Here is a 23416-nt window from a genome sequence, read left to right as displayed (position 1 = left end):
CTGGGTTTTGATGGTTTTTTTTTGTTGTTGCCGTGTTAAAGTTTCAATAATTTACTTCTGTAAAAGGCAACTGGTTTGTAGACTATTCTATTTGGAATTGCAAGCAAGGAGAATTTAGTTTTCCAATAAACAATTCTTCCATTTTATTTCAATAAAAATTGAACCACTTTCTTAGAGTAAAATGCTTTAATTGCAGTATTAAGGGCTTCTGAATTTTTTTCATCAAGAGTTTATTAAGTCAGCATTTCTGAGAAACATCATGATTTCACTAATTCTGAATTTCCAGTGGAAGACTGCTCCATCAGAAATTTAAACCAGATCTGGTAGCTAGGAACACACACACTGACAAATTTCTTAGGTTTTTTCCCATAGTAGCTTCACAAGTATTTAAATAAAATTGCTCTTCTATGAAGTTTGGTTTTTTTTTTTTTTGTTTTTTTTTTTGTTTTGTTTTTTTTTTTTGGCTTAATTAAGATTTCATTACTTAGGTGTTGATGTCAGAGCATTCAAAGCACAAATTCAGGCATATCCATCACAGGCAAGTTGAAGAAAAGAATTCTCCATTTACTGATATTGCCAAATGGATTTTAATATAGTTTCAAAATGGATTTGGACTGTGAGGTTGTTTGACCATGTATGCATGTTTTTGAACTGGCTCAGCTTTAATAATCTGGATATGTCTGGGGCTAAAGTGGATTAAAGCAAGAAAAAGTGAGTAAGGACTAATGGTCTGGATGTCAGAGTGTCTTGGTCTTATCTATATACTTTCTAGGTAATTTTACTGATTAGTTTTTGGGAATTTCTTTTATAAAGAATGACTGAGAGATTTATCTACTGTAATATGATTCACTTCTGCTAACAAAAAGGACAGACAGAAGTGGTGCCTTTGCAGCTTCAAGAGTAGAGATTTAATAAATTACTTCATTTCTAAAACCCAAATATCAACAAGAAGTATGCATTTGTGTATTTTTGAAAAGCAAGTCCTTAGTGCATTGAGGTAGAGCAAGTACTTAAAAGCTCTTTAAGCTTTAGTGTAATGATCCATATAATGGGAAACATTAAGTTTACTTTAGCATTTATCCCTCTAATGTTTCCAAACATAGGACCCAGTTCTGCCAACACTTTAGGGATGTTTAAAGTTTAACAGATGAAGAGTCCCATATGTCTGTCACAGGAAAATAACAGAACATTGATTTGAAGGAGTCCTGGGTTAGGAAAGAATTCTTTCCAAGCTAAGTTGAAAGCACTGGTGCATACACTTGTGTATGGAGATCAAGGTGGATTTAGAACTGTTAATGTTTTCCTGGGGGGGGGAAAAGTTAAATACATGAACCTCCCTCCACTATCACTGTGTTCTCTGCTACAGCATCATAACATGCTTACTTGATTTTAGTAGTTTCTCAGATACAATACCAGCATAGAGAACTCAGTAACTGAGAAGAAAGGAAGAGATAGTAAGGGGAATTTGTTAATGTAATATTTTCTGAGATGGTGTGGGTTGTGAATATTGATGCCATGTGGCAGACGGATGGTTTTGACTAAGTGGAGGGAATTTTATCTGGTAGATATAATCCCTGCATCACTAATTCATGAATGGCAGTGCTAAAGTGCAGCCTGGAGTATTTCAGGCAGGAAAAAGAGTTATCTTTGATTCAGAAAGCAGAAGTACAGAAAATGCAAGTAATGTTCTTTGATAGTCTTGCCTTTGATGTGACATGTTTCCATAAAAAGTTATAAGAAAATATCATATACATTCTTAAAGTATTTTACACTGGAACTGTTTCCCAGGGGCTGATAAATGTGACTGTTGGTACAATGAGAGGCTTGAGATCCCTCTAAGTGTCCCTTTCTCACCATTCCCTTTTGCAGGATCTGCAGCATTTGGCAAAATATCAGAAACTTTTAAAATGTCAGTATCTTTGGGGTTAGTACCACAAGTATCCAGTAAGAAAGGAGCTTATGCCACATTATTTCCCTGAAGTGCTTTTTGTAGCACATTCTGAAGCACAGGCTGCTATTTGCTGCTGTCTTGTATCATCACATTTAATTCTTTCCTTCTGTCTTTCAGAGCTCAGTCTATGGCCTGCACTCTGCTGCTTATTCCTGCCTGTTTGCACCCTGCCTTTTGCCTCAGTCCTGCTACCTCACATCTACCAGTTCTGTGCCATCCATCATTTTACCTTCCATACTTAAACAAGCTTTGCAGCCAAGCAGCTAAAATGATCTTTCTTTGCACCTTTCCTCTTTCTAGTAATTCCTTTTACTACCTATTAATCAGTTCTTAATGCATCCCTCCCCGTGTTTATTGCTGTATGTCTCCTTTCTGTTGCTTATCTGATGTTTAAATTATGACAAGGTAAAGGCTTTGCTTTTTTGGTTTGTGTAAGTACACAGTATGCTCAAAATATTCAATATAGTTTCTTCTTCAAGGTGCCTAGAGACAAAAATGCTACGAATCTTAATAAGGGGTTAAATGAATAAGAGCCCTCTATTTAGAATGGTGTTAAGTTTGTTTTTGCATTTATATCATGCCTGTTATCCTAGAATCAAATTTTAAGGGGTGTTTGTCATTGGATAGATTAAAAGAATGACTGGAAACAGTTACATTTTATCTGAAAGCTTTGACAGCTATTCCCTGGTCCTAACTGATGGAGCAGTTTGTATTCTTTGTATTGTGCACTGTTGTCCATAGTAAGTGAAGGTAAGTCATATTTAGACCATCTGGAGATTGTTGGAATATTGTTCCCATTCACATATTAAAATGTGTCACTCACTGAGTTGTTGATTTGTTGGGTTTTTTTCCTCTTCTGGTCTAATTTGAAGGACATGAGTAAAGGAAAAGTTAACCTTCGTTTCTGTGTATTCTTGCAGACATTTCCATCTAGAGATGCCTCTTTTCCATCTAGAACTCAACTGCCATGCGTGGTGCCAGCCTCCACTTTCAGCAGCAGTGAGCACAGCACAGAATCTAAAATCCTAGATTATGTGCAAGAGCTGGACTCTTCCTTCCATCCAGTCTTATCATTCCCTTCAGGTAAGTAATGCCATGACTTAACAGAGTAGTGTTTGTAGAGGTTGTGGACTAACTTGTCTTTTCAATAATTTTTAGGACTTAGTTCTCTCAACAGAAAACTTCATGTTGTCAAAATACATGAGTTTAGACTAAAGGAAAATCTTGACTTGATCCTGACTTTTGAAAAGCACACCTTCTAGGTTTCTCATACTAGCAATGTGCTTACAGCCTTGAAAACTGGTCATGAAAAAAGGTGTGCTTGGATCTTTCATGGGGTATCTAATTGAGTCAGGGTTAGTCCTTTAGAGATGGTGCTTTTGCCAACAATACCATGGTTGTGTTGTTTTCATAAGCAACTTTCTTTTTGTTCAGGCCCTTTGGACTAGGTCTAAAAAACTTTATTTAGGTTTTCTAAGTTTTGTGATAGTCAGCATTTTTTATTATCTTTGAAGTTTTATGGTTTCTTGTCATCTGATCTTTTCATCTTTTTGGACAGTAATGTAGAGGATATTGTCTGTGACTCAGCCCTGAAATTAATGCAGGTGCAGCTTGACAGTACTTGGGACTTCAAAATAGTAGCCTAAATGTTGTTATCAACAGAGGGGATTGAATTTTTGTGGAATTTTTTAGCTTTTAGGAAAAACTTATTTCCAGATGGTTACTGACCAGTATAGATATTACACTGTTCTGTGGGGCTTCTTTGCCACAAAATAATTATGGAGATGAGGCTGGAACTTCCATGGAACTGTTTGAATCTTTAATCAAACCCATTGTATTCCCAGAATGACAGTGTAGGTACTGCATCCTTGTATTAGGAAGTCAGGAATTAACTTAAGGCTTGGTTGTGGAGAACTTGTCACTGGCCTGTAGAGAAGACCCAAGTGTGGACATGGAATCCAGAGAAAGCCTCAGCTCTGGCAGTTTGCATCACATGCATGGGTTAAAAAGGAGATTATTGTAGGAGCAGATAGGAGAAATGGAACACTCACTCAGAGTGCAGCAGCAAACATCCCTGTCAGCAGAACTCTGTTGTGGATAGAAAAAACACCTAAATCTTTCTTTTACACACGCTATCACTTCCCCTGTGACTCTGGCAGCACAGCTGGACCCCAGGGGTTTAGAGACCTGTTAAAGGAAGGTCTGTGCCCCTTGTGTTCTTACCTCTCTGTTAAAGGAGACTGGGATGTGTAGCAAGAACACTGACCTGTTTTCTCAAAAAAAGCTTTGTCATCATAAAAAACCTAAAAAGCTTTGGACTGTGCTGTGGCTACTGTTGGACATTTTGCCAGCATGGAGGAGGAAAAAATGTTATTAGCATCATTCCAGTATCAAGAACATATTTGTTAAGGAATATTTGTTCTCCTTCCAGGAGCCTTGCTAATAATAGTTGAGACAGGGAAGAAGTACTAGACCTGCTATCTCCTGTTCAAATGCAGTCCTGACATTTGGGGGAGGCTAGATTCATGCTTTATTTTGTGCACTTTGTTGTCTCTACCTCCTCATAAAGATTATTCTATTTGACATTTTCTTCCATGTGAAAGGATTACTGTGAATAAATGCATGGTAGAAATTTTACAAGTTGTAGCCTACCTCCATTTCATGTTTTCTTTGCAGCTTTCTTGGTTATCCCCCTCCTGAGTAAGAACTTCTCTTAAAATACTGCTTGTGCTGTGCCCACATCTTTATATATAAAAGTTGTCAGCAGAGTGAAAGAAAAGGGTTTCCCATTCATTTTCTCTGTATGTTTAAAATACATTGTTGGCATTTGTTTCATTTTAGAACTCTGAGAGTTTGATTGTTTTTGTGTGCAAGGAGGGATTCAAATTCAATAATAAACCAATAACAAACAAAAACACAAAAATACCCCACAAAAACAAAACCAAAAGACCAACAAAACAGGAGAAATGTTTTGGTTCTCTCTTTATTTAAATGTTGTGACTAATGCACATTTCAGACCTTTGTTTAACTTGGAAGTAGAGTAGGAAACACAGCAAAAACCTTGGGGTGTTGAGATAAAGCAATCAAATTAGATCCATATCAAATTGAAAAAATAATTGTTCTTTTCATTTAGCAAAATATGTTGAAAGTTTTTGTCCTGGCACATCCTGAAGGCACATGAGGCTAAGACTGTGCATAAATATATGTAATTTAATGCCCACCCTTGGGCCTGCCCACAGTCCTCTTGTCATTCTGAATGTACTGGATGTCAGGCCTACTTCTTACATTGACACTTCATTTCAATTAAATGTCCCTTTATTCTTGTCTTGTTTTTCCAGAAAGGCTTTTCAGAGACAGGTTTTTCTTAAGCCTCCCTGCTTTACAACGGGGGTAAATTACTTACCACTTGAAATGTTTTTTCAGGCTAATTCTACATCAGAACTTCTATCAGAAAATGAATTACATTGCCCTGCTATAGACTTTTCCAAGGAGACAGAGAGGGAATGTACCTTGAAAATACCTATAGGCTCCCAGCAGTAACAAATTCCAAATGACTTGTACCCAAAAGGCTGAACCAAAGCCTCTTCACATTACAGGAGAAGTGCTCTCTGTGCTCTCTGCTCTGCTGGGTTTTGTGCAGGAGTAAGACCCCCAAACTTATTCTCACTCAATACCCTCCAGAGTCTGTTTCAGTCCTTAGCAATAGTGCTCCCAGATTATGTTGAATGTGATGGGTGAATCAATGCCTAGACCTCTAGTGATGATGCATAATTCATTTGCTCAAAGGTTGCTATCTTTCTAATACAGACTCTATTCCTTTGGATTTCTGTTTTTTTTAAATTAGATATTCCTCTTCACATATACTTTGAAACATTATTAAGGAAGGATGACATCAAAGGAGAACCTGCTGATACCTCATCTTTGGGAGGGGAGTTTAAAGTATCTGCTGACAATGGTATGTAAAGCAAAATGTTTTAGCATTTGCAAGGCCATTTTTCATTCATTTGTCAGTATTTTCTGGCACAAAGAGGTTTTGTTTATAAACTTTTCATAAAGAGGTTATCAGAGAAGGTAACTGAATATGGCTTTAGGTGGAAGAGGAATCTCTTCTCAGACCACAGTGTCAGGTTCTCCTTAATTGCACTGAGATGATCCCACCAGAGCTGTAGGAGGATACTACAAGTGGAGGGAGTTTGGACCAGGTGCCTGATTTCAGTCCCATTATTATTTGGATTCCTATCAGAAGTTTGGGGCTATTATAAATAGTTCAGTAATTGAGATGTCCTGTAAATTGTACAGATGAAAAGTAATTTCTCAACTTGATACATGCTTTTTCTGTTACAGACTATAATCCACATGTTTCTGTCAAACAGTGGAGCAGTGGCTGTTTGTCTAATTCCAAATCTCAGTTGATGTTAGGAACACCTGACCAGCTGTCTGAAGGAAGAAAGAAAAGGCATCTAAGTGAGACAGCAGTAGGTAAGAGAAAAATAGCATTGCAAGAGACTACTACATCTTTTAAAATACGTACTGTATGAATATCACTGGGCTCTGGGAATTAAAAGCTGTCTCCAAAAAGGATACTGTTATGAAACTTATGAAGAAACAGACTTAGAACATCATGAAAGTAATTTGCTATTTTAAAGCATAGTAATCATCTTCTTAAGTGTATGTACAGAATGAGACAAGCTGCTGTACTTTATTTTTGGAGTACTCTTAAAGGAAACTGCTCAGAAGTTCAACTACGTTCTTCTAATTCTGGGTGTCATTCTTAGTACAAAAGGATTTTTTTCATCGTAGTCAATTAAACAAACATTGCAAAGTTATCTGTTAAGTCATGTGCCCAATGAAACATTCACTGTTCCTGGCATCTTTGTTCACTATATTTCATTTGTTGTGTACTGTCATTTGTGGTTCTGGATCCCTTCCAGACTTTTAAGAGGACTTGGTGGATAGCCTGTTCTTACTGTGTTTTTACCCTTGTTACTGTTCTGTTTTAAGCTACTGAATCTTTACTTCAGTAGTTGTTAAGTTAATAGGAAGTGCCCTAAAAGTTCTGTAGAATAATGTAATAATGTAGGGATACAAAATTTAGCATACCACTGTAAAGATAAATGGCATCTTACCTCTCCAGGCTGTTAGAATGTAAAGCCTAACAGATTCTGTTACAGATTCATTTATGTAACTTTTGGAAAACCTTTGGCAAAATTCTTCACAAGATATTTGAAGAAAGTAAATCACTGAGCAAAAGCATCGTAGTTTAAAATTTCCCTTAGGAAAGAATGAAAAAGTATAAATTATCAGTTAATATTGTGGAAAAATTAACTGCTGGTGCATATCCAGGCAAAACTGTAATCTTTCACTAGAGGTGGAGATACAGGAATTACTGCAGAGATTAATCAATAAAAAATTATGATCGAGGATTAAAGCAAAACCCAAAACCCACTCCGAGGGAATAAAAGCTGTGTGTGGGCACACTGAAAACTGCTTTGGATTTAGGTGAGGGCTGTCCTTTGATTCCTTCCCCTGGTGCAGTACAGCCCTGGCTTTGCTGTACAGCCTTCTCTTGCACTCTGTGCCTGTCTCCAAGGGGGTGCTGTGCTCCATCCCCTTTCACCACCACTGATCCTCTTTCCCATGCCACTTGCTCCCCTGACCACTTGCTGGCCCTCAAGAGGTGGATGCAGTTTCCCAAAGTGTAGTCATGAACATTGAGATCAACAGCTGCAGTTACTTGGGAGCACTAGTAAGAGAGAAAACATCTTGCTATAAACCTTTTGAAGTTACCATTAGTCTTCTGACAATACTATTTAGTTTTTTTATAAATGGAACCAAAAAAGCAATCTTTTATCATGAGTGTCATCCCAGTGCCAGAAAACTGTTCTGTGGTGCATTCATGAGTAGGAGCACAAGTTCTAGCTTATTAGTGCTATGAATGTAGTACTACATATTTATTCCTAATTTGGGCTCTGTCTAGGAGAAATTATCCATGAGGAAGGTCAGCCTAATGAACAAGGACAAAAATAAAAGCTGTGTGCCAGGGAGTTGCAGAGCTGCCTGGGAGATGGTAGTTCATTACCTTGACCCAGCCTGTGTAATACAGTCCTTAAGATCAGTCTTACCTCTTTTTCCATGTTGGAATATTCTCATTCTTTTTGTTATTGGTATATTAAGTCTGAGTTCTCCTTTCTTTCTTGAAATTAGGTAGAAGGAAAGCAGAACAGGTGGTTAAATTGTGAATCCCTCTAAATGCTGCTTATACTGGGACTGAATGGGAGTAAACAGGAATTACAGTTTGTCTGGAGCAGTGAATCAGAAGAAACCACTATTGGTTTGGAGATTAAAATTGATTTTGTTTGTTACCCTTGCTGCCAGTTTTATCATTTATTAAGGAAGGAACAGTCAGGGAGAACTTGTGAGATGCACCCCAACTGCTGCTGGGGAACAAGGGGAATCTAAGTCAGATGGCATTTGCTGTGTGTGTACTCCATGACAGCTCCTGAAGAAAAGAGTCAGGGTTTGCCCATATGAAGCTGGTTCAATGAGAAGAAATCCTTCAGAGAATAAGAGGGATGAGTTATATGAGCAACAATGACAGGATGAATAGCAAGTGTTTATTTATATGTTTTGGTTTTTTTTTTTAGTATCCAGTAAATTGTAAGTGGCTCACTGTAGGCTTCTAGAAATTACTTTACTGTTAGTGTGTGGAAAAATTTCTACAGTCTAATAGCCAACAGGCAGTATGTCTTGTTTATTGCTATTTTTTATGACAGGCGAAAGTAGCGCTCGGTTTGAGACATTCTCCTTCCAACATGCAGAGCCCGAGGCCCACAACAGTTTTACTCCCACAAGCAGTGTCAGTGCCATGTCTCGGCCCTCTCACAGCACTTCATCACAGGTAAACCAAAAATGTGTCACTGTCTCAACTAAAATAACAACAGAGATTTGTGCAAATTAATAGTCCAAAGCCACATGCCTTTTACATCTGATTTAGTGTCATATGACAGTGCAGAGCATTTTTACAGTGAATTAAGTGGATCACATTTACTAATTTATCCCAAATTGAGTTATGTGTACTTGGTTATGAAAGAATTTTGCAGATCATATAACTGGAGTGTAAATTTGATTTATTGGCATTGTGCCATTTTCCCCAAATTTCATTAAATACACTGTTATTTATGTTCCCAGTTTTACACTAGGGCACTTATGACCCTTTATTTTTTTTGGTGCAGCTATATAAAATGGCCTCATGGTGCAAATAGAGTCACAAAATTTGTTAACTCTCAGTTTCCCTATTTAAAACCTTTTGTGCAGAAATACAGGCGAAATCCCTGGTATATAATTAGCTGAGGAGCAGCAGAACTCTGGCTCATAGTGTGTAAAGAAACACACTATTTTAGTGAAATTAATGGAAAATTCAGAATGATACTCAGATTCAGGTCCCATGGTTTTGCTAAGCCTAGCGGTCTACTGGTGCTCTGTGAATTGTCATGTTTTAATGCAGAGTTGAGTTAAAATGTGTGTCCTGCACAGGTTAAACAACACACACTCCTTTATTCCCCTGAATCAATCATCATCAAAGAGCACATAAATTGCACTTTAGAATAGTCTGAGTCCATTAAAGTTCAGGCTTTCTCCTTGTGAAGTTCTAATGTTTCTCTGCTAAAATATTTTTCCTGTGATTTGAGCTGATCCTCTTGTGTTGATTTTATTGTTCAGCATAACTCCAGGAGGAGGTTGAGAAGTGAGAGCTCATATGATATAGACAACATTGTTATTCCCATGTCACTGGTGGCACCATCAAAGCTGGAGAAACTACAGTACAAAGAAATCCTTACTCCAAGGTTTGTTCACAACCTCTTGAATTGCAAAGACATGAAAATGAACATAAGAACATTAACTAAGAATATAATTTACATGGAGGTGGAAAATGTTGTAATATTAAAGATCATCTTTTCATGCACTTGGGTTTTTATCTGTGCATTTCAGTTCATGTGACTGAGGTGGTGGGAAGACTGGACAGCTGATAGCACAGGAGAAATAGTCTGATATGCACAGGAATGTGGCAGATGCACAGACAGACTAAAAATATAAGTGGATTTACATCATCTTAATTGTAGTTATGGCCTTTAATATACCATAAGGCTGATAAGCTCTGAATGGTTTTTTGGAGATTGCTGTCTTTTTTTTTGTGTGTTCATAAGAAAGTAGTAAACTATTTTCTGTGAATTAACGGAAATAGATTTAGCTTTTTTTTTTTTTTTTTAATTTAGCCATTCTGATACAATAGAATAAGCTTATTTCTTTCCATACAGCATAGCCTACAATCCATGATTCTAGAGAACTTTTTTCTGCTTTGTTTTAGAAAGAGAACATCTTTAGATTTCAAAACCAGGGTAATTGGTCTCCTCTGCTTACTTCAGTGTCTTAGTAGCACATTGCCTGAAGTGCTATATGTACTTGTTCTGTACTTTAAATCCATAATATGTATTTGCTTTATTATTGTTTTTTAAGTTGAAAAATATTGTTAAAACTGTATTGGGTATCTTAAAGACTGTGTTAGGAAAAGGAAAGGTTAGATACTTTGTTGGGAAAGGAAAATATAAATTTCAGCCATCTGTTATCAGCACCTTAAACTTAATTTGATTTTCCTTGTTTTATTTCTAGCTGGAGAGTTGTTGAACTTCAGCCTTTAGAAAAATCCCAAACAGATGAAGAAGAGGTAGGTTGTATTTTAATTAAACCAGTAGGTTTATTTAAAGTAGATACAATATGTAATTGGGGTAATTGGTATATTCTTTCTGAAAACACCAACTCCATACAAATCCCAGTAAGTTTCAAAAATAAAGTGATTGTGAAAATATATTTTATCCCTCCAGTGGAAGACAGAAATGGAAGTATACCATTAATACTCCTTGTTCATTGTTTGTCTGGCTCTTCTGCCCTTTGCTGCTGCACAGTCAGTGATCCTAAAGGGTCCACTGTAATGCTCCCAGTGTCTCCTGGGGCCACCAGGGCTGTCCCTCCCTCATCCTCTCCTTCCATGGCTACTTCCCATGGCATGTTGCTCTTCATATGACAATCAGACATCTTGCCTGTGCGTCCAGCAAGTTTTCTCAGTTTTCTTTTCAGTATTTGTTTTCCTGCAACCCTCCTGTTAGGACGAACTTTTCTGCATTGTCAGGAACAATATAACCTTCAGCATTTCCTGCCTGCCTATTGAGCTTAAGTTTGCAGATCATGGGCTAGTTTTTGCTTCCTCCAGACATAAGAATCTACCTTTTTCTTCAGGGAATGTCCATGAACTTTGCAGCTGGGGGTCTCTTTCTCCCCTAATCAGGGGTTTGAGGCATTTCCTGACTGTAGGGTGAATGTGCCAGCAAGTTTGGTCTCTAGGCTGATTTTCTGTCCTTCCAGTCTTTTTGTGGCTTCTTTTCCAGAAACCTGTCAATTTTGCTGTCCTTTGGACATCTTTAATCTTGCTCCAGTCTCTACCACCATCACCAATTGTAACTGTAGGACTTGTATTCCTGCCTTTATCCATAATATCTGTTCTGAAGCTGCTATTTGAGCAAATCTCTACAACAGAGGTTTAGTTTCTATAGCAGAAGAAAAAGATGGCATTTAAGTAGCAGTGCAGAAGGTTACATTAAAGTCAGTAAACAAATAATTTTGTCACTCCCCTGAGGTAGAAAATACACTCTCCACAAAGGCACCAAGTTCCTCAGAGATTTATAGGTCTGTAGCTACCTGCTCCATAACCTTTCCTTTAGGAGAACGTCATGGTCTCAACTCCTTACCTGGTGCAGTTGCACTGCTCTGGCAGCATCCTCTTGGGCTAGAAGGGAGAAGCTTACTCTGTCCCTGCCTCTTCCAGTGAGCAGTTGAGAAATTCCTGTGAAATCTGTGGTCAAATTTATGTCACTTCCACCCACCCACTTCTGAGTTAGTACCCTCCCAGCTAGCAGGAAACATGCCTGTCCTTCGTTTGGACCCAGAAGGTCAAATTCCACACACAGGAGAACTCTCCTGCAAGGATATTTAATTAAACTATTTGAAGAATAAGTAGTAAAGGCAGCAAGGGCACTCTGTCCCTTGAGCATCTACTGTTCATTGCTGTCTTCATCCCGGTATCTGGGGGTGAGCGAAGAATTTCAACAGTGATTTGCATTCAGGGCTGCAAAGAACTTGCATGGAATCAGTGGATTTCTTGTTTAGATTTCAGATCCCATAGAGATGACTTGTGCTTTTAGTGTATTTTGCTGAAGGTCTCTCTCTGGAGCTCATGGGCTAATGTCTGAATTAATAGCCCACCCAGTATATTTGTGTTTGGCATGATTCCCAATCCTGTATGATTCATCCTCTGGCCAGGAAATAACTTGAGTTAACAATGCAGCAGCTTTGCCTCCTGCTGTGGCCCACTGCTTCTGTATCATCTGTCAGCCACTGGGTGGAATGAGGAGGAGAGATGTCAGACAGAGAAAAATGCTAATGATCTTGTTTGTGTAAATCATCCTTTGCCAATCCCCCCCTTTTTTTTTGGGATCATGTTAATTAGTTTGGATGTTTTCAGAGTAATGAAAAAAGGTGATTGATCATAATTCTTCTACTTCCTTTAGCTTTGAGCTTAGTTACATTTGCTACTAAGTTAGCTTGTAAAAAGACATGAGGAAATTGCACTATGTGCTAAAGTAAAGGCAAGCTCCAGCAGGTCATTCACATAACACAAGGGAAAGCAAAATATACTTTCTGCTTTTATATAAAATGCTCTTCTCTACTTCACTGCCTAGTAGCCTGTGGTGGTGTTGAAAATGATACAACTTTAAATTTTTTTTATGGTACTACATAATAGTTTCTATACTTCTCTATCTTCTGCATAGCTAAATTTGAAACTTCAGAGTTGGCCTTGTGTCAAGCAGTAGTCAGGGATTTCTGCTATTGGATAACTTTTTTCTTCTTCATCTTTGTTGTCTTTGTCATCTTAATCTTCGTCGTCTTCTCTGTCTTCTTCATTTGGATGCTTTCAATGCAACAACCCATGGCCATGCAATAGAGCTGCATCCAGCATTTACTAAGTTACAAATAAATGTGGGGTCCCTAATTTGTTGTGCTCCACATGAGCCACACTTGCAAGGATGGGAACTCAGCACTTCCTGGGAATTGGGCCTATTCACTGTGCCTTGAGAACAAAAAGCTTACCTTTTCTGTTTCTGCAAATTTTGCCTTTTAAGAACAAAATTGGCAATGCAAAAGTTAATCTACTATCTATGTCTGCTCTATTATGTGCTCTTAAAATACTTTCTGGAAATAGAACATTTGAGTTTCCTGGTTTGCATGTATGAATTTGCAGTCTTATTGCTTTAAGGCATGGGAGGGTGTGGCTCAGGTTTTCCTGTTTTGTTTTGGTTTTAATTTGTTTTGTCCAGGTCAAAGCTTCTGGAAAGGCTCAGTTGTAACGTTCAAGTTTATTTTATAGTTGTTTTAGTAATGAAAAATCTTTGGAGTAATTCCTTGTGCAATTAGTTTTGCATAAGTGTTTTCATGGCCTATGACTCAGAGTTTCCTGTGGAGCCAAAGAGTGAAACACAGATTTTGTTGTTTTGAGAACCTTTCAGAAATATTCCTGGTGCTATTCAACATTAATGCTCAGTGTGTTGCAGTGTCATGGGGGGATCCAAAGCTTAGTTTTCTTTGAGTGAAATCATTAGACACGCCTCACAAACAGGCCTTCCCCACATCTCTCAACATCCCTGCCAGATCTATCCACTGAGGAATGACACTTCTTTTTTCCTTTTCCAAACTAACCTTAGTGAGGAAAAACCACCAAATTTCTCCTGTTACAGAACTTAAAATTAATCTAAAGTTCTTAGAGGAAATGCTGGGTAGCGGCAGAGGCTGTAGTGAAGCAAGTAGAGACCTTTTATTCTGACGTAATGAAATTTTTATCCATAGAACAGATAATAATTTTTAAATAAGAAAATGTACTGTTCAAAAGAATAGGGTAGAACTCCTTTTAAATAAACAAGTGGTTAAATATGCTATCACCAGCTATGGAAAACAAACAAGGCTTATTTCTGTATTTTTCAAAACTCTTCACTTGGACAGGAATGTGGACCTTAACTTTTGAATGGAAACTTTGTAAAAATGAAATCTCTTCCCAGCATAAAAAGTGTTGGCAATTTGCTAAGAAAAATATTTTCAAATTTCTAAGTTTTTCTTTCTAAATTATCTTTTGTTTCCACTTCAGAGGAAATCTGAGCACAGAAGAACCCTGTATTTCCCCTAAGGGAATGACACTTTTGTAGTTCATAAAATTCTCACTTTCATGCTGTACATCACTGACCTTGGAAAGACAGAATGTGAACTGAGATGTAGCCCTGTTTGGATGCTCTCCAAGTGACACAGCTGGTGAATTTCAGAGAGAGGACGAAGCCCATTAAGTTCACTTGCATGAAAGGAAACCAGCAGCTAACAAAGTGGTTTGTGTTTAACATAAATAAATAAAAGCAATGAAGAAGCCTTCAGCAAGGAGTGATGAGATGAGCAAACTAAGCAGCCTGTTTGTCTGAAGGCTCCTGACAGGTGCTGGGCTGAGGAGGACCCGGGCAGCCACAGTCTGCAGATGGGTCCTGTGTCTGATTCCAATCAAAATGGAGTCTTTGGGATCACACTGATTGGCTGTGATACCCTGCCAATTGTACCCCTAATGTGCACCACCTCAGTGCTGAGAGACTTGATATGGGGATGGCTTCCACAGAAACACACGAAATGGAGCACTGCCAGGGTCTCTATGGCACTACTTGGCACTGCACTGAGGACCGTGCATTTGGTTCTCTATTTTGTAGGCTCAGTTGGAAGACAAATGTGTTTCTTGTAGAACACCACTGAGGATTTATCTTTAGGAAAAAAAAAAAAGGCAGTTTATTTTCATGGGCCCCCAGTTACTAGCATAATTCTTGCCTAGGACTGATCTGGCAGTGCAGCTTCACAGCTCCTATGACCAGGAATTGTTCTTTCCAAGAATTTCTCAGTTTTTGATTTGGGACTAGCTGGCATAAAATCCATGGCTGCAGCATTCAAATGCTCCTGCCAACCTCAGCTTTTTAGGTGAACTTTGAATGGTTTGGAGCACTTTGAAACAACTGTGATCTGTACTGGAGGGATGCAGCCAAGAACTCCCCCTGCCAGGGGAGTGAGGGGGAGGAGCAGCAAAGTGCTCCTCAGCCAGCCCTGGGTGACGAACAAATTTCCTGGTGTGTTGCCATCAGAAAAACATGGGTGGTACTTTCACAGTGAAATTCGGGGTGCAATCCTTTACCTAAAATGCTGGCTCTTGTTTTACTAGAGCAGGTAAAGTACTTGCATTAGGGCTGGTTTAAGCTGTACTTGCTCATGCAAACCACTGGATAAGAAATAGTATCTTCAAAGCAGAAGCCATTTTCTGCTTGGTTTCACAGCAGGAATGTGGCACCTCAAGTTCACCGAGTTCCTCTCTGTGGAGTTATCAAAGTCCTTGGTGATCTCAAACCTGTTTCTCGGTGCTTAAAGAGGACCTGGCAAATCCTGCTGCCTCCCAGCCTCCTTCTAAGGCAGTCTCTTGAAACTTGGAATTTTTACTTGTCTTTATTACGTACTTTTAACACTGCTTTGATTTGCAAGTGAATGCTTGTCCTCTAAATTTTCTGCCTCTGACCACAGAGAAAAATGTCTTAGTTGCATGGAGGGGGTATAACTTCTACATCCTTTCAGATCAACCACAGACCTGTAAATAAATAAAGCTAAAATGACAGCATCCCATACACCAGAGCCCTTGTAAATGCACCTTTGTAGTGAAAGCATTGTGCTGCCTCTTCTCGTTTGTTGAACAGACCTTTGCAAAATTACATATAATACTGGCTGGTGTTGTTTTCAGTGGTACTGACAACAGCAGCCCTCCCTGTGTCTCCTTGCAGGTAGAAGACCTGTCAGACAAAGCCTTTTCCTTGCGCCACACCAAGTACGAAGAGAGAGAGCGCGCGAGGTGGTCGCTGTGGGAGCAGAGCCGCTGGCCCAGGAGGAACAGCAGGCAGGTGTATTGGCTTTGATGAGAGCCTTCCTATTGAACCTGGTGTGGGTTGTGGTACAGGAGTGGCAGAAATGCTGTACAGAGGTTTGAAAATGAGAGCACCATTCACTGGTTAACTCATCAGGGACAGTACCAGGTATGTTGAACTTTATGGCTGGTAAGGGAAAGCAGTGTTGAGTCAGGCACACTCCCAGTTACTAAGACTTTAGCCACCCAGTCTATCATAAGTCCTCCTTCACTCACCTGACTCAGATGAAACTCCACAGTGTTCAGAGAACTATTACTGAAGGGTCCTGGGCTGTACCAGGGCCTTACACTTAAAAAGTCATTGTGTGAATGGTTCATTCTCACAGGCTTGCCATCTCATGCGAAACTCATCAGATTTAAATATAACCACTAAAAGTCTTGCAAAAAGTAGTTTATATCAGAACAAATGTTGCATTTGCAGTTTGGCCCTGAGAAAATGATTCCCATAAATCACTTCACAGTCTGCCAGGGCAAAAAGTAGCCTTTAAATGTTAGAATAACTTTTTCTAGTATTTATCATATGCTTGTGTCTATTCTTGTGTTAAAGTGAACTATGACACTAAGGAATAAATAGTCAAAGATAGCTTTTTATAATGCAGGATAAAAATAGAGCTAAGCCATATTGAGGAACTTTATTTTAAGCAATTTTGAACATAAAGCCTCCTAACTTTAGAAAGTGCACTGAAAAAAAAAAAGTTCTGTGTGTACCTTAATTTTGAAACTGAAATCCTTAGTAAAATCTTAGTGTTGCTTGAATTCAGAAGTAAACTGCTCGCTGACTTTCAGATGCATGCCACTATTTTATACCTAGTTTAAATTTCTATTAAAAGTGAGGTCAAAATTTTTAATCTTAGTACATTTTTGTTTGCTTTGCACTTGAGTCCAGAGCACAAGTGGTAAGGAGGTGCCCAAGGACTTGTCTCTCAAGTTGCACATGGCACAGTTTGGACCCCACGAGCTCCTGTGAGTGAGGTCGCTCTCCCAACTGGAACAGCCTGTGGCTCACTTACTTCTTTTGTCCAAAATCACAGTTCTGGTGAGCATGTAGAGCAAGATGCAGGAGTGGCACCAGTCACTAGCTGTCTACAGCCAGTGTGCCTGGCCCACCCAATTTATCCACTTAGTTCCTCCACATAGTGCTTTGCTTTGGCTCCAGCCAACAAGATCAAGAACCACACCAGTTTTCCTGTGCTCTTCTGGTTTAAGCAAGCAGAATAGAGGTACCATGTATGGAGAAACTGAACACTTTGAAAAGAAAATGTGAACTGCTCATGGCAATGTGAAAGGTCAGGGAGTAGCTCTTAAAACTAATTTCTAATTCTGCACTAGATCTTACAGCAAAAATGCTGATGGTCGACACAGCCAGGACATGGTGCAGAAAGACCATTGCACTGCTGACCCTGCTCCTGACCCAGCTTCGGAAGCCCACAGCTCTGTTTGTTCAGGGATGGCACCACTCTGCAGAGAGAGCCAGGAAGAGAAGGTGGGTGCTTCCAATAGCTTTCAGCTCTGGTCATTTCTTTAATGACAGCAAAGAAACCTGAAGAGACTCTCCTGTCTCACTCATCAGAATCTCAGGCTGTCAGCCTAGTTAATGTGCACTGAACGTAGTACTCCTGTTTAGAACTATATTGCTGTGCTGTGTAAATTAACCCCAGATCTGTCAACAAGTAAAAGTTTCATTGCTCAGTACACATGGCACATGTTTTTGAGGCAAATATGGAAGGACTGGGTTCAGGCTGGGATTTTTTTCAGGGGTGTTGGCCAAGGTTCCGGACAGGCCTTGTCATTAGCGGGGGTCAGGCATCCTGATGGTCTGGCACTGTGGAAAAGAGTTTCCTTGCCTGTTCAAGGATAGGTCTATTATTACTTCAAACCCTTACACAGCCAGCTTACATCTTTGTGCCTGGCAGTGTTGTATTCTTTATCTGAAGAGCCCTGCAAACTCTGTAAAGAAAGACACTTGTTTGTTACTTGATAGCACATGGTTCTGCACACAGTTAGTCAGTTCAGACTCAACTGAAATCCCTTTTTATCCTCTATACTCCTTTTCCACCCTCACTCCTACTCTTCTGCTTCCTTTCAGTCTGGGCTGTGGGAACTTCGAGTTTTTCCACTAAAAGATGAAGAGGTAGAAGCTTTACTGTGCCAAGATCAAGTAACGAATCAGACTGAAATGTCAAGTGCAACTTCCCCCAGCAACTCTTCCTGCACTCCAGGCACACCCACTGCTTTGCCAGACAATGGCTATCCACCAAGAAAACAATCTACCCAAGAGTCAGAAGACTGCAAAAGCCTTTGCCTGGGAAGCAACGGTACAAGGAAACAAAGGTGACAGGGAATAATGTGGTTCATTAAGAAAGCCAGTTAAGGTGGAGAGAAGTGTAAGGTAAAATCTCTCGTTCACACAGCATATGACAGCACAATTCAAAACCTTTATGTTAGCTGCGTATAATATATTTTCTTTCTTGCTTTGTAACAGGCAGGATAAATCCCAAAGACAACACTTTCTTCTTCCTGAACCCCAAGAGAAAGTAATTATTTCAAGCTGGAAGTCTAATATTCCCAATGTCGGGAGTGGGCGCACATAAATTGCTGGCACCATTCACTTTCTGTTGTCATATTGCCACATTTGTCAATAATCATCCTTTTCTGTTTGTTTGTTTTCAAATATATATCTGGTTCTGGTGGACTCTGGTGCAGCAGGAGATGCTGTCTACCTTATCCAACAACTTCAACTGAACACAGAAAAACTACTTGAACATAGTGGGAATAAGCGTTAGCCTCAGATTATTCTCCTGTGTGGCACGAGCATAGGGCAAAAACCTGTCTCTCTAACTGCACATGTAAGGTGAGGGTAGGTGAGAACCAGCAGTTCAAACCAGGGGATCTGGAAGCCTTGCATCTAGCTTAAGTCATGGCTCTCAGTAGTGCCAGGGCACATTTCACGTTGAAGTCCTCAAGCAATAAGGTAGAAGTAGCCACTGCATTGCCACAGTCAATGTATCTGACACAGGGGGAAGCAGGGTCTCTGCTTCGGGCCTCTGGGGAGGGAGAGACAGGAGGAGAGAGGGGTTGAGCCAGATCAGTGACACAGTCCATGGAATGTTGTGGTTTGGATCACCTTACTTCCTTAGTCCTTCGTAGCTAATGAGGCTCATAATACTTTGCTTTAAATATGTTAAAGTCTTGTTCCAATTTCTGTACAGTGCCTTGTAAGAGTCTCTCATAAGTATGCCAACATTTGGTGACTAGCTGGAAAGGAAAAGATGATTGATGTCTTGAAGAGCAATAAAAAAAAGCCCCAAAGCTTTCCATTGTGATTCTGGATAGATTTTTCATTTCCTAATGCATGCACAGTGAGAAAACAAAGGCAAGTTGTTTAAACTTGCATCTGAATAGCATAGCTTGGAATGTATCTGCAACCCCAAGAGGTATTAACAAAGATTAAACATTGAATGTAGGTGTAATCCATCAACAGGCAGTTTTTCTGTGTAGGACAGTTGAAGGCAATTTAATAGGGGCCTCTGTTTTTCGTGCAGTTTTCTTCCATGTGTAATATCTGGAATGGCACTGGACAGATGACCCAGTTTTAGTGTCAATTTATTTTTTTGGTCAAAATGACAGGAAATACACACTGGGCCTATGAAAACAGTTCAGTAAAGTTTCAACACTACATGCTATTGCTACATTGTAGTTTATTGCACATTCTGATTATTTTTTTAAACACTTTTTTAACACTGGTTTGTCTTAAACTTGAATCTTGCCTCCATGTCTGATACAATAATCTTTGATGCAAGGTTGGTTTTTTAATTAAAAGTTATTTCTATATATGTTGTATATAGTCTGAATTTGATGGCTTTTTAGAAGAAGTAGCAGCAATACTTCCTCTTGGCATAGAGCTCTGCTTGGCGTGCAAGCCCACTACAGCTTTGCTGTGGTGCTGATGCTGTACTTAGCTGTGAGGCCAAGGGCCCTCTCAGTGCAGAGGTGTGTGCTGCCCTCTCTCTTGCCCTGCATGTGCATCTGCTTCCAGGAAAAGCCTTCTGAAAGGTCAGTGTCTCAGATGTTTTGAAGATCTTTTCCATACCCCTACGTACCCCTTAGGAAGCCTGACCTGGCCAGCTCTCACCCAGCTTTGTTGTAAGGTGTGGGTTTCCTGTGTTGTCTGATCCCTGGGGCAGAGGGAGGAATTCCTGCACTTTAGGGACAGACCAACTAAACCAGCCAGCCAGGCCAGTTGTCTTCCATGTCCTGAAAGTGCTGCCAGGAAGTGGCAATACAATCCGATATATTACAGGAGGGTTTTTCTTTACTGGAGGGTGGAAACAGAAGGGTGTTAAAAAGGAGGCCAAAGACTCCCCCTGTGTCAGAGGAGCTGGGTTATCCTAGTCTGCTTAGCCTGGGAACCTGCAGAGCATCCCTGCACTGCAGTTCAGGTCCCAGCTGCAGTGCCAAACCATCGTGTGGCTGCAAGGGTCAGCCTGGTGTGGGCTAAAGCAGCTGCTGGTGGTGGGTCTGAGCAAGGGGAACCCCATTAGCTGTGTCCCTTCTATGGGCTTGCCAGCCCTTGTGGGAACTTGCTATTGCTTCATGAAGCAGCAAGAAAAAGGGCAATTAGAGAAAGGCTGAGCAGGCTCAAGACAAAGCAAAATGTCTATTTGGTCCTTACCCCAGTCCACTCACTGCAGAAATCTTTTTTCCAGCAGCTATCTCTCAGCTGGCCAGGCCTGTGACAGCAAATATGGCTGCTGGAGAACAGTGCCAGTACAGGGCTGTTCCATGCAGTGGTGGTGCACAGGGCTCTGCCAGCAGCTGAGCAGGATACATGATTGTGGCAGGATCAGGCTGCATTTCCATCACCTGCCCACCTCCAGCATCCCTCCAGCTGGCAGGGCCAGCCGGGCAGTGCTGTGTGCACATGGCAAGCGAGGTGGTCCTCAAGAAGCTGCAGGCCTGTGCCCTGTCTTCTCTGTCTCCACTTTGTCTTGGCTCCAGACAGAGACACCTGATTTTTCAGCAGCCCCCTTTCAGTACTGGGACAGGGTTAAAAAACTTGATTAAATCAACTTGGTTCCAGGACCAGCCCTGTCCTTTCATTTGTCCCTCCACTACAAGCAGCTGCAATCAGCACTGGTAGGCTGCTTTACTGCCTGCAGCCCATGCCATGCACAGCTGGGCTCCCACCTCCAGGCAGTTCAGTTTTGCATGAGTGTTGGTGTAATGAAGAAGCTGGCTGCAGGCTGAGGCCTCAGGGCCAGGCTCATCCTTGAAGCCATAATATGTGCAGAATCCCCTGCTTGTTTTCATTCCTTTTCAAAGTTTTATACAGAAAATAAAATCCCAGAAAAAACCCAACCTCTCTTTGGCCGTTAAGCTATGAAAACAGCTGTTAGTGCTGCTCCCACTGCTATGGCTGAAGGTATTAAGAGAGTGAGTATGAAAAACCAACTTAAAACCTAATGCAGCAAGGCCCTCCCATGCAAGAAAGTAGGTGTCTCTGCAGCTGCACAAAGCCATTTTCCATGTGCTTTATTTACCATGTTCAGTTGAGGCATTTTTTTAACACCACTTACGTTCTGCTTCCTGCTGCTATGAGGGTTTAAAATGCTTCATCTCTGCATCCAGGATCTTAATGGCATGTAAGTACAAATAAGAATTTTTAAACCCTATTAAAACTAAGCTCTGTGTGCATCTCCTGCAGTGTTTTATCTCACTCAGGGCTGTGGGCTGTACCACTTGTGTAGCACATGTGCAAGCCCAGCGTGACGTAGCTCTGTCCAAGTTGTTTCCATCCTGTTTTCAGACAGACCTATGCTGTCAGATCACTCCGGACCACTCTAGACCACACACCTCAATACAACAGGCTGTGCTCTCCCTGACTGCTGAAACCTTATCAGAGGATTGCAACATCTCAAGGGCCTGGGGTTTAGTCAGCCCTGGGGAGACCATGCAAGCTGCTCTCTGGGTTTTCATCCAGTCCTGGGACTCAGGGCTTGTTACTGAGTACAGAGCAGGTGTAAACCAGTCCCAAAGAGATCACTTTGGTAAATGGACACAGGTGAGAAACTGAGAGTCTCAAGCATTAAAACAGGAATACTCATCACTGTGATTTCTTGGTCATGGTCACTAACAGATTTAACCTTAGATCTGTAAAAAGCTGTTGCAGTAGGAGTCATCTGCATAAAACCACTGAGGGGGATTCAGACAGAAGCAATTAAGTAATTTTACTTTGTAACACCTCTCCCACTTCGAGTCAATGCAAGTGCAAACTTACCATCCTTAAAACAACTGCAAAATGGTTACAACCTATGAACAGAGAACATACCTTCCACAAAGCCCAGTACCATCAATTAACTAGCACAACTTGGATGTCACCCCCAAATTAATTAGGAAAACAGAAATAGTTTGATTACCCTTTCAACCCAGCTTACACTCAACTGCAGGAGGTTAGTATACTACACCTGTTGTCCTACTGTTTTCAACAGCAAGAAAAGCCAGACTGCACAACCTGAACTAGCATTTTCATTTCAGCTGGTGGCTGGCCAGTCTGCATTTTAGATACCACAGCCATGACTGTCATGCATACACTAAACTCTACACTGGTTCTTTCCAGAAGCATGGATAAGCTACTCTAACACACACCCAACACCCTTGGGACTACAGCCTTTATGGCCAAGCTTGCTTTTGGCAAACCCCTTCTGAAAAACCTCAGTACAATAGGTTCAGACAACTCCATTTTTCTTGTGCTAGTTCCCAAATGGGGCTGCAAGTGGAAACAGGAAGAAATTTGTTCACCTAAACCACAATTAACCATGCAGAAAAACAAGCCAAGTCAGCACTTTGAGATACTCCTGCAGTGTCTGAACTAGCCCTAGCTCCTGCTGCTCACCAAGGGCACTGCCCCTCGCTGGGGGCACCTCACAGGGCTCCAAGGGGCTGCAGCTGCTGCAAACAGAACAGACCCAACTCTGGCCCTGTGCAGATTGCAGCTGCTGAGCCTCCTGGCCTGGCCCCCCAAGGCAGGAGACTGCAACTCTTCTGTAATTGCAACTTAAAGGAAAAATGCCACACAGAACACCATGAAATATTTAAGAGCCAGCAATGCTAATTAGAGCCATGGGAGACAAGTCTGCCTGAAAGTGGCCTGCTCAGTCTTCCTCTAGTAACTCTAGTTCCACTGTAACTCACCTTTCATGTGCCCGAATAGGCCAGGCCTGTGGACACAGGAAACCAAAGGACTCATGACTGGTTCCACAAGCTGTTTTACAGACCCATCTGCAGGCATTTCAATCTGCATAGCTCTTCAGCAGGTACCCTTTCTGTGTCACCATCTTAATCATTTACTCAGACACATGTACAAACCGAGGAGA

General features: G+C 40.6%; 1 protein-coding gene across 18 annotated transcripts in view; it reads left to right on the top strand.

Annotated features, from left to right (window-relative positions):
- KANSL1L (KAT8 regulatory NSL complex subunit 1 like) overlaps positions 1-18651 on the top strand; it is a 59770-nt gene extending 41119 nt beyond the window's left edge. For 8 of the 18 annotated variants that reach the window (XM_077785190.2, XM_077785189.2, XM_085585456.1 and 5 more), the window contains 9 exons: positions 2872-3034; positions 5796-5906; positions 6296-6430; positions 8725-8849; positions 9671-9795; positions 10619-10677; positions 15908-16016; positions 17373-17526; positions 18130-18651. In XM_077785190.2, the coding sequence (XP_077641316.2) occupies positions 2872-3034; positions 5796-5906; positions 6296-6430; positions 8725-8849; positions 9671-9795; positions 10619-10677; positions 15908-16016; positions 17373-17526; positions 18130-18378 (1230 nt within the window). In that variant the 3' untranslated portion in view covers positions 18379-18651. Of the gene's footprint in view, positions 1-2871; positions 3035-5795; positions 5907-6295; positions 6431-8724; positions 8850-9670; positions 9796-10618; positions 10678-15903; positions 16153-17372; positions 17527-18129 lie in introns of those variants that run through there. The other 10 variants (XM_085585455.1, XM_085585454.1, XM_021532503.3 and 7 more) reach the window with 7 other exon arrangements.
- Positions 18652-23416: the final 4765 nt, after the last annotated feature.

The sequence above is a fragment of the Lonchura striata genome, chromosome 7, assembly GCF_050655825.1.
Source record: "Lonchura striata isolate lonStrDom1 chromosome 7, ASM5065582v1, whole genome shotgun sequence".
NCBI classification, from domain to species: domain Eukaryota; kingdom Metazoa; phylum Chordata; class Aves; order Passeriformes; family Estrildidae; genus Lonchura; species Lonchura striata.
The sequence above is the reverse complement of the archived record's forward strand: the minus strand, read 5'-3'. Positions and strand labels throughout refer to the sequence as shown.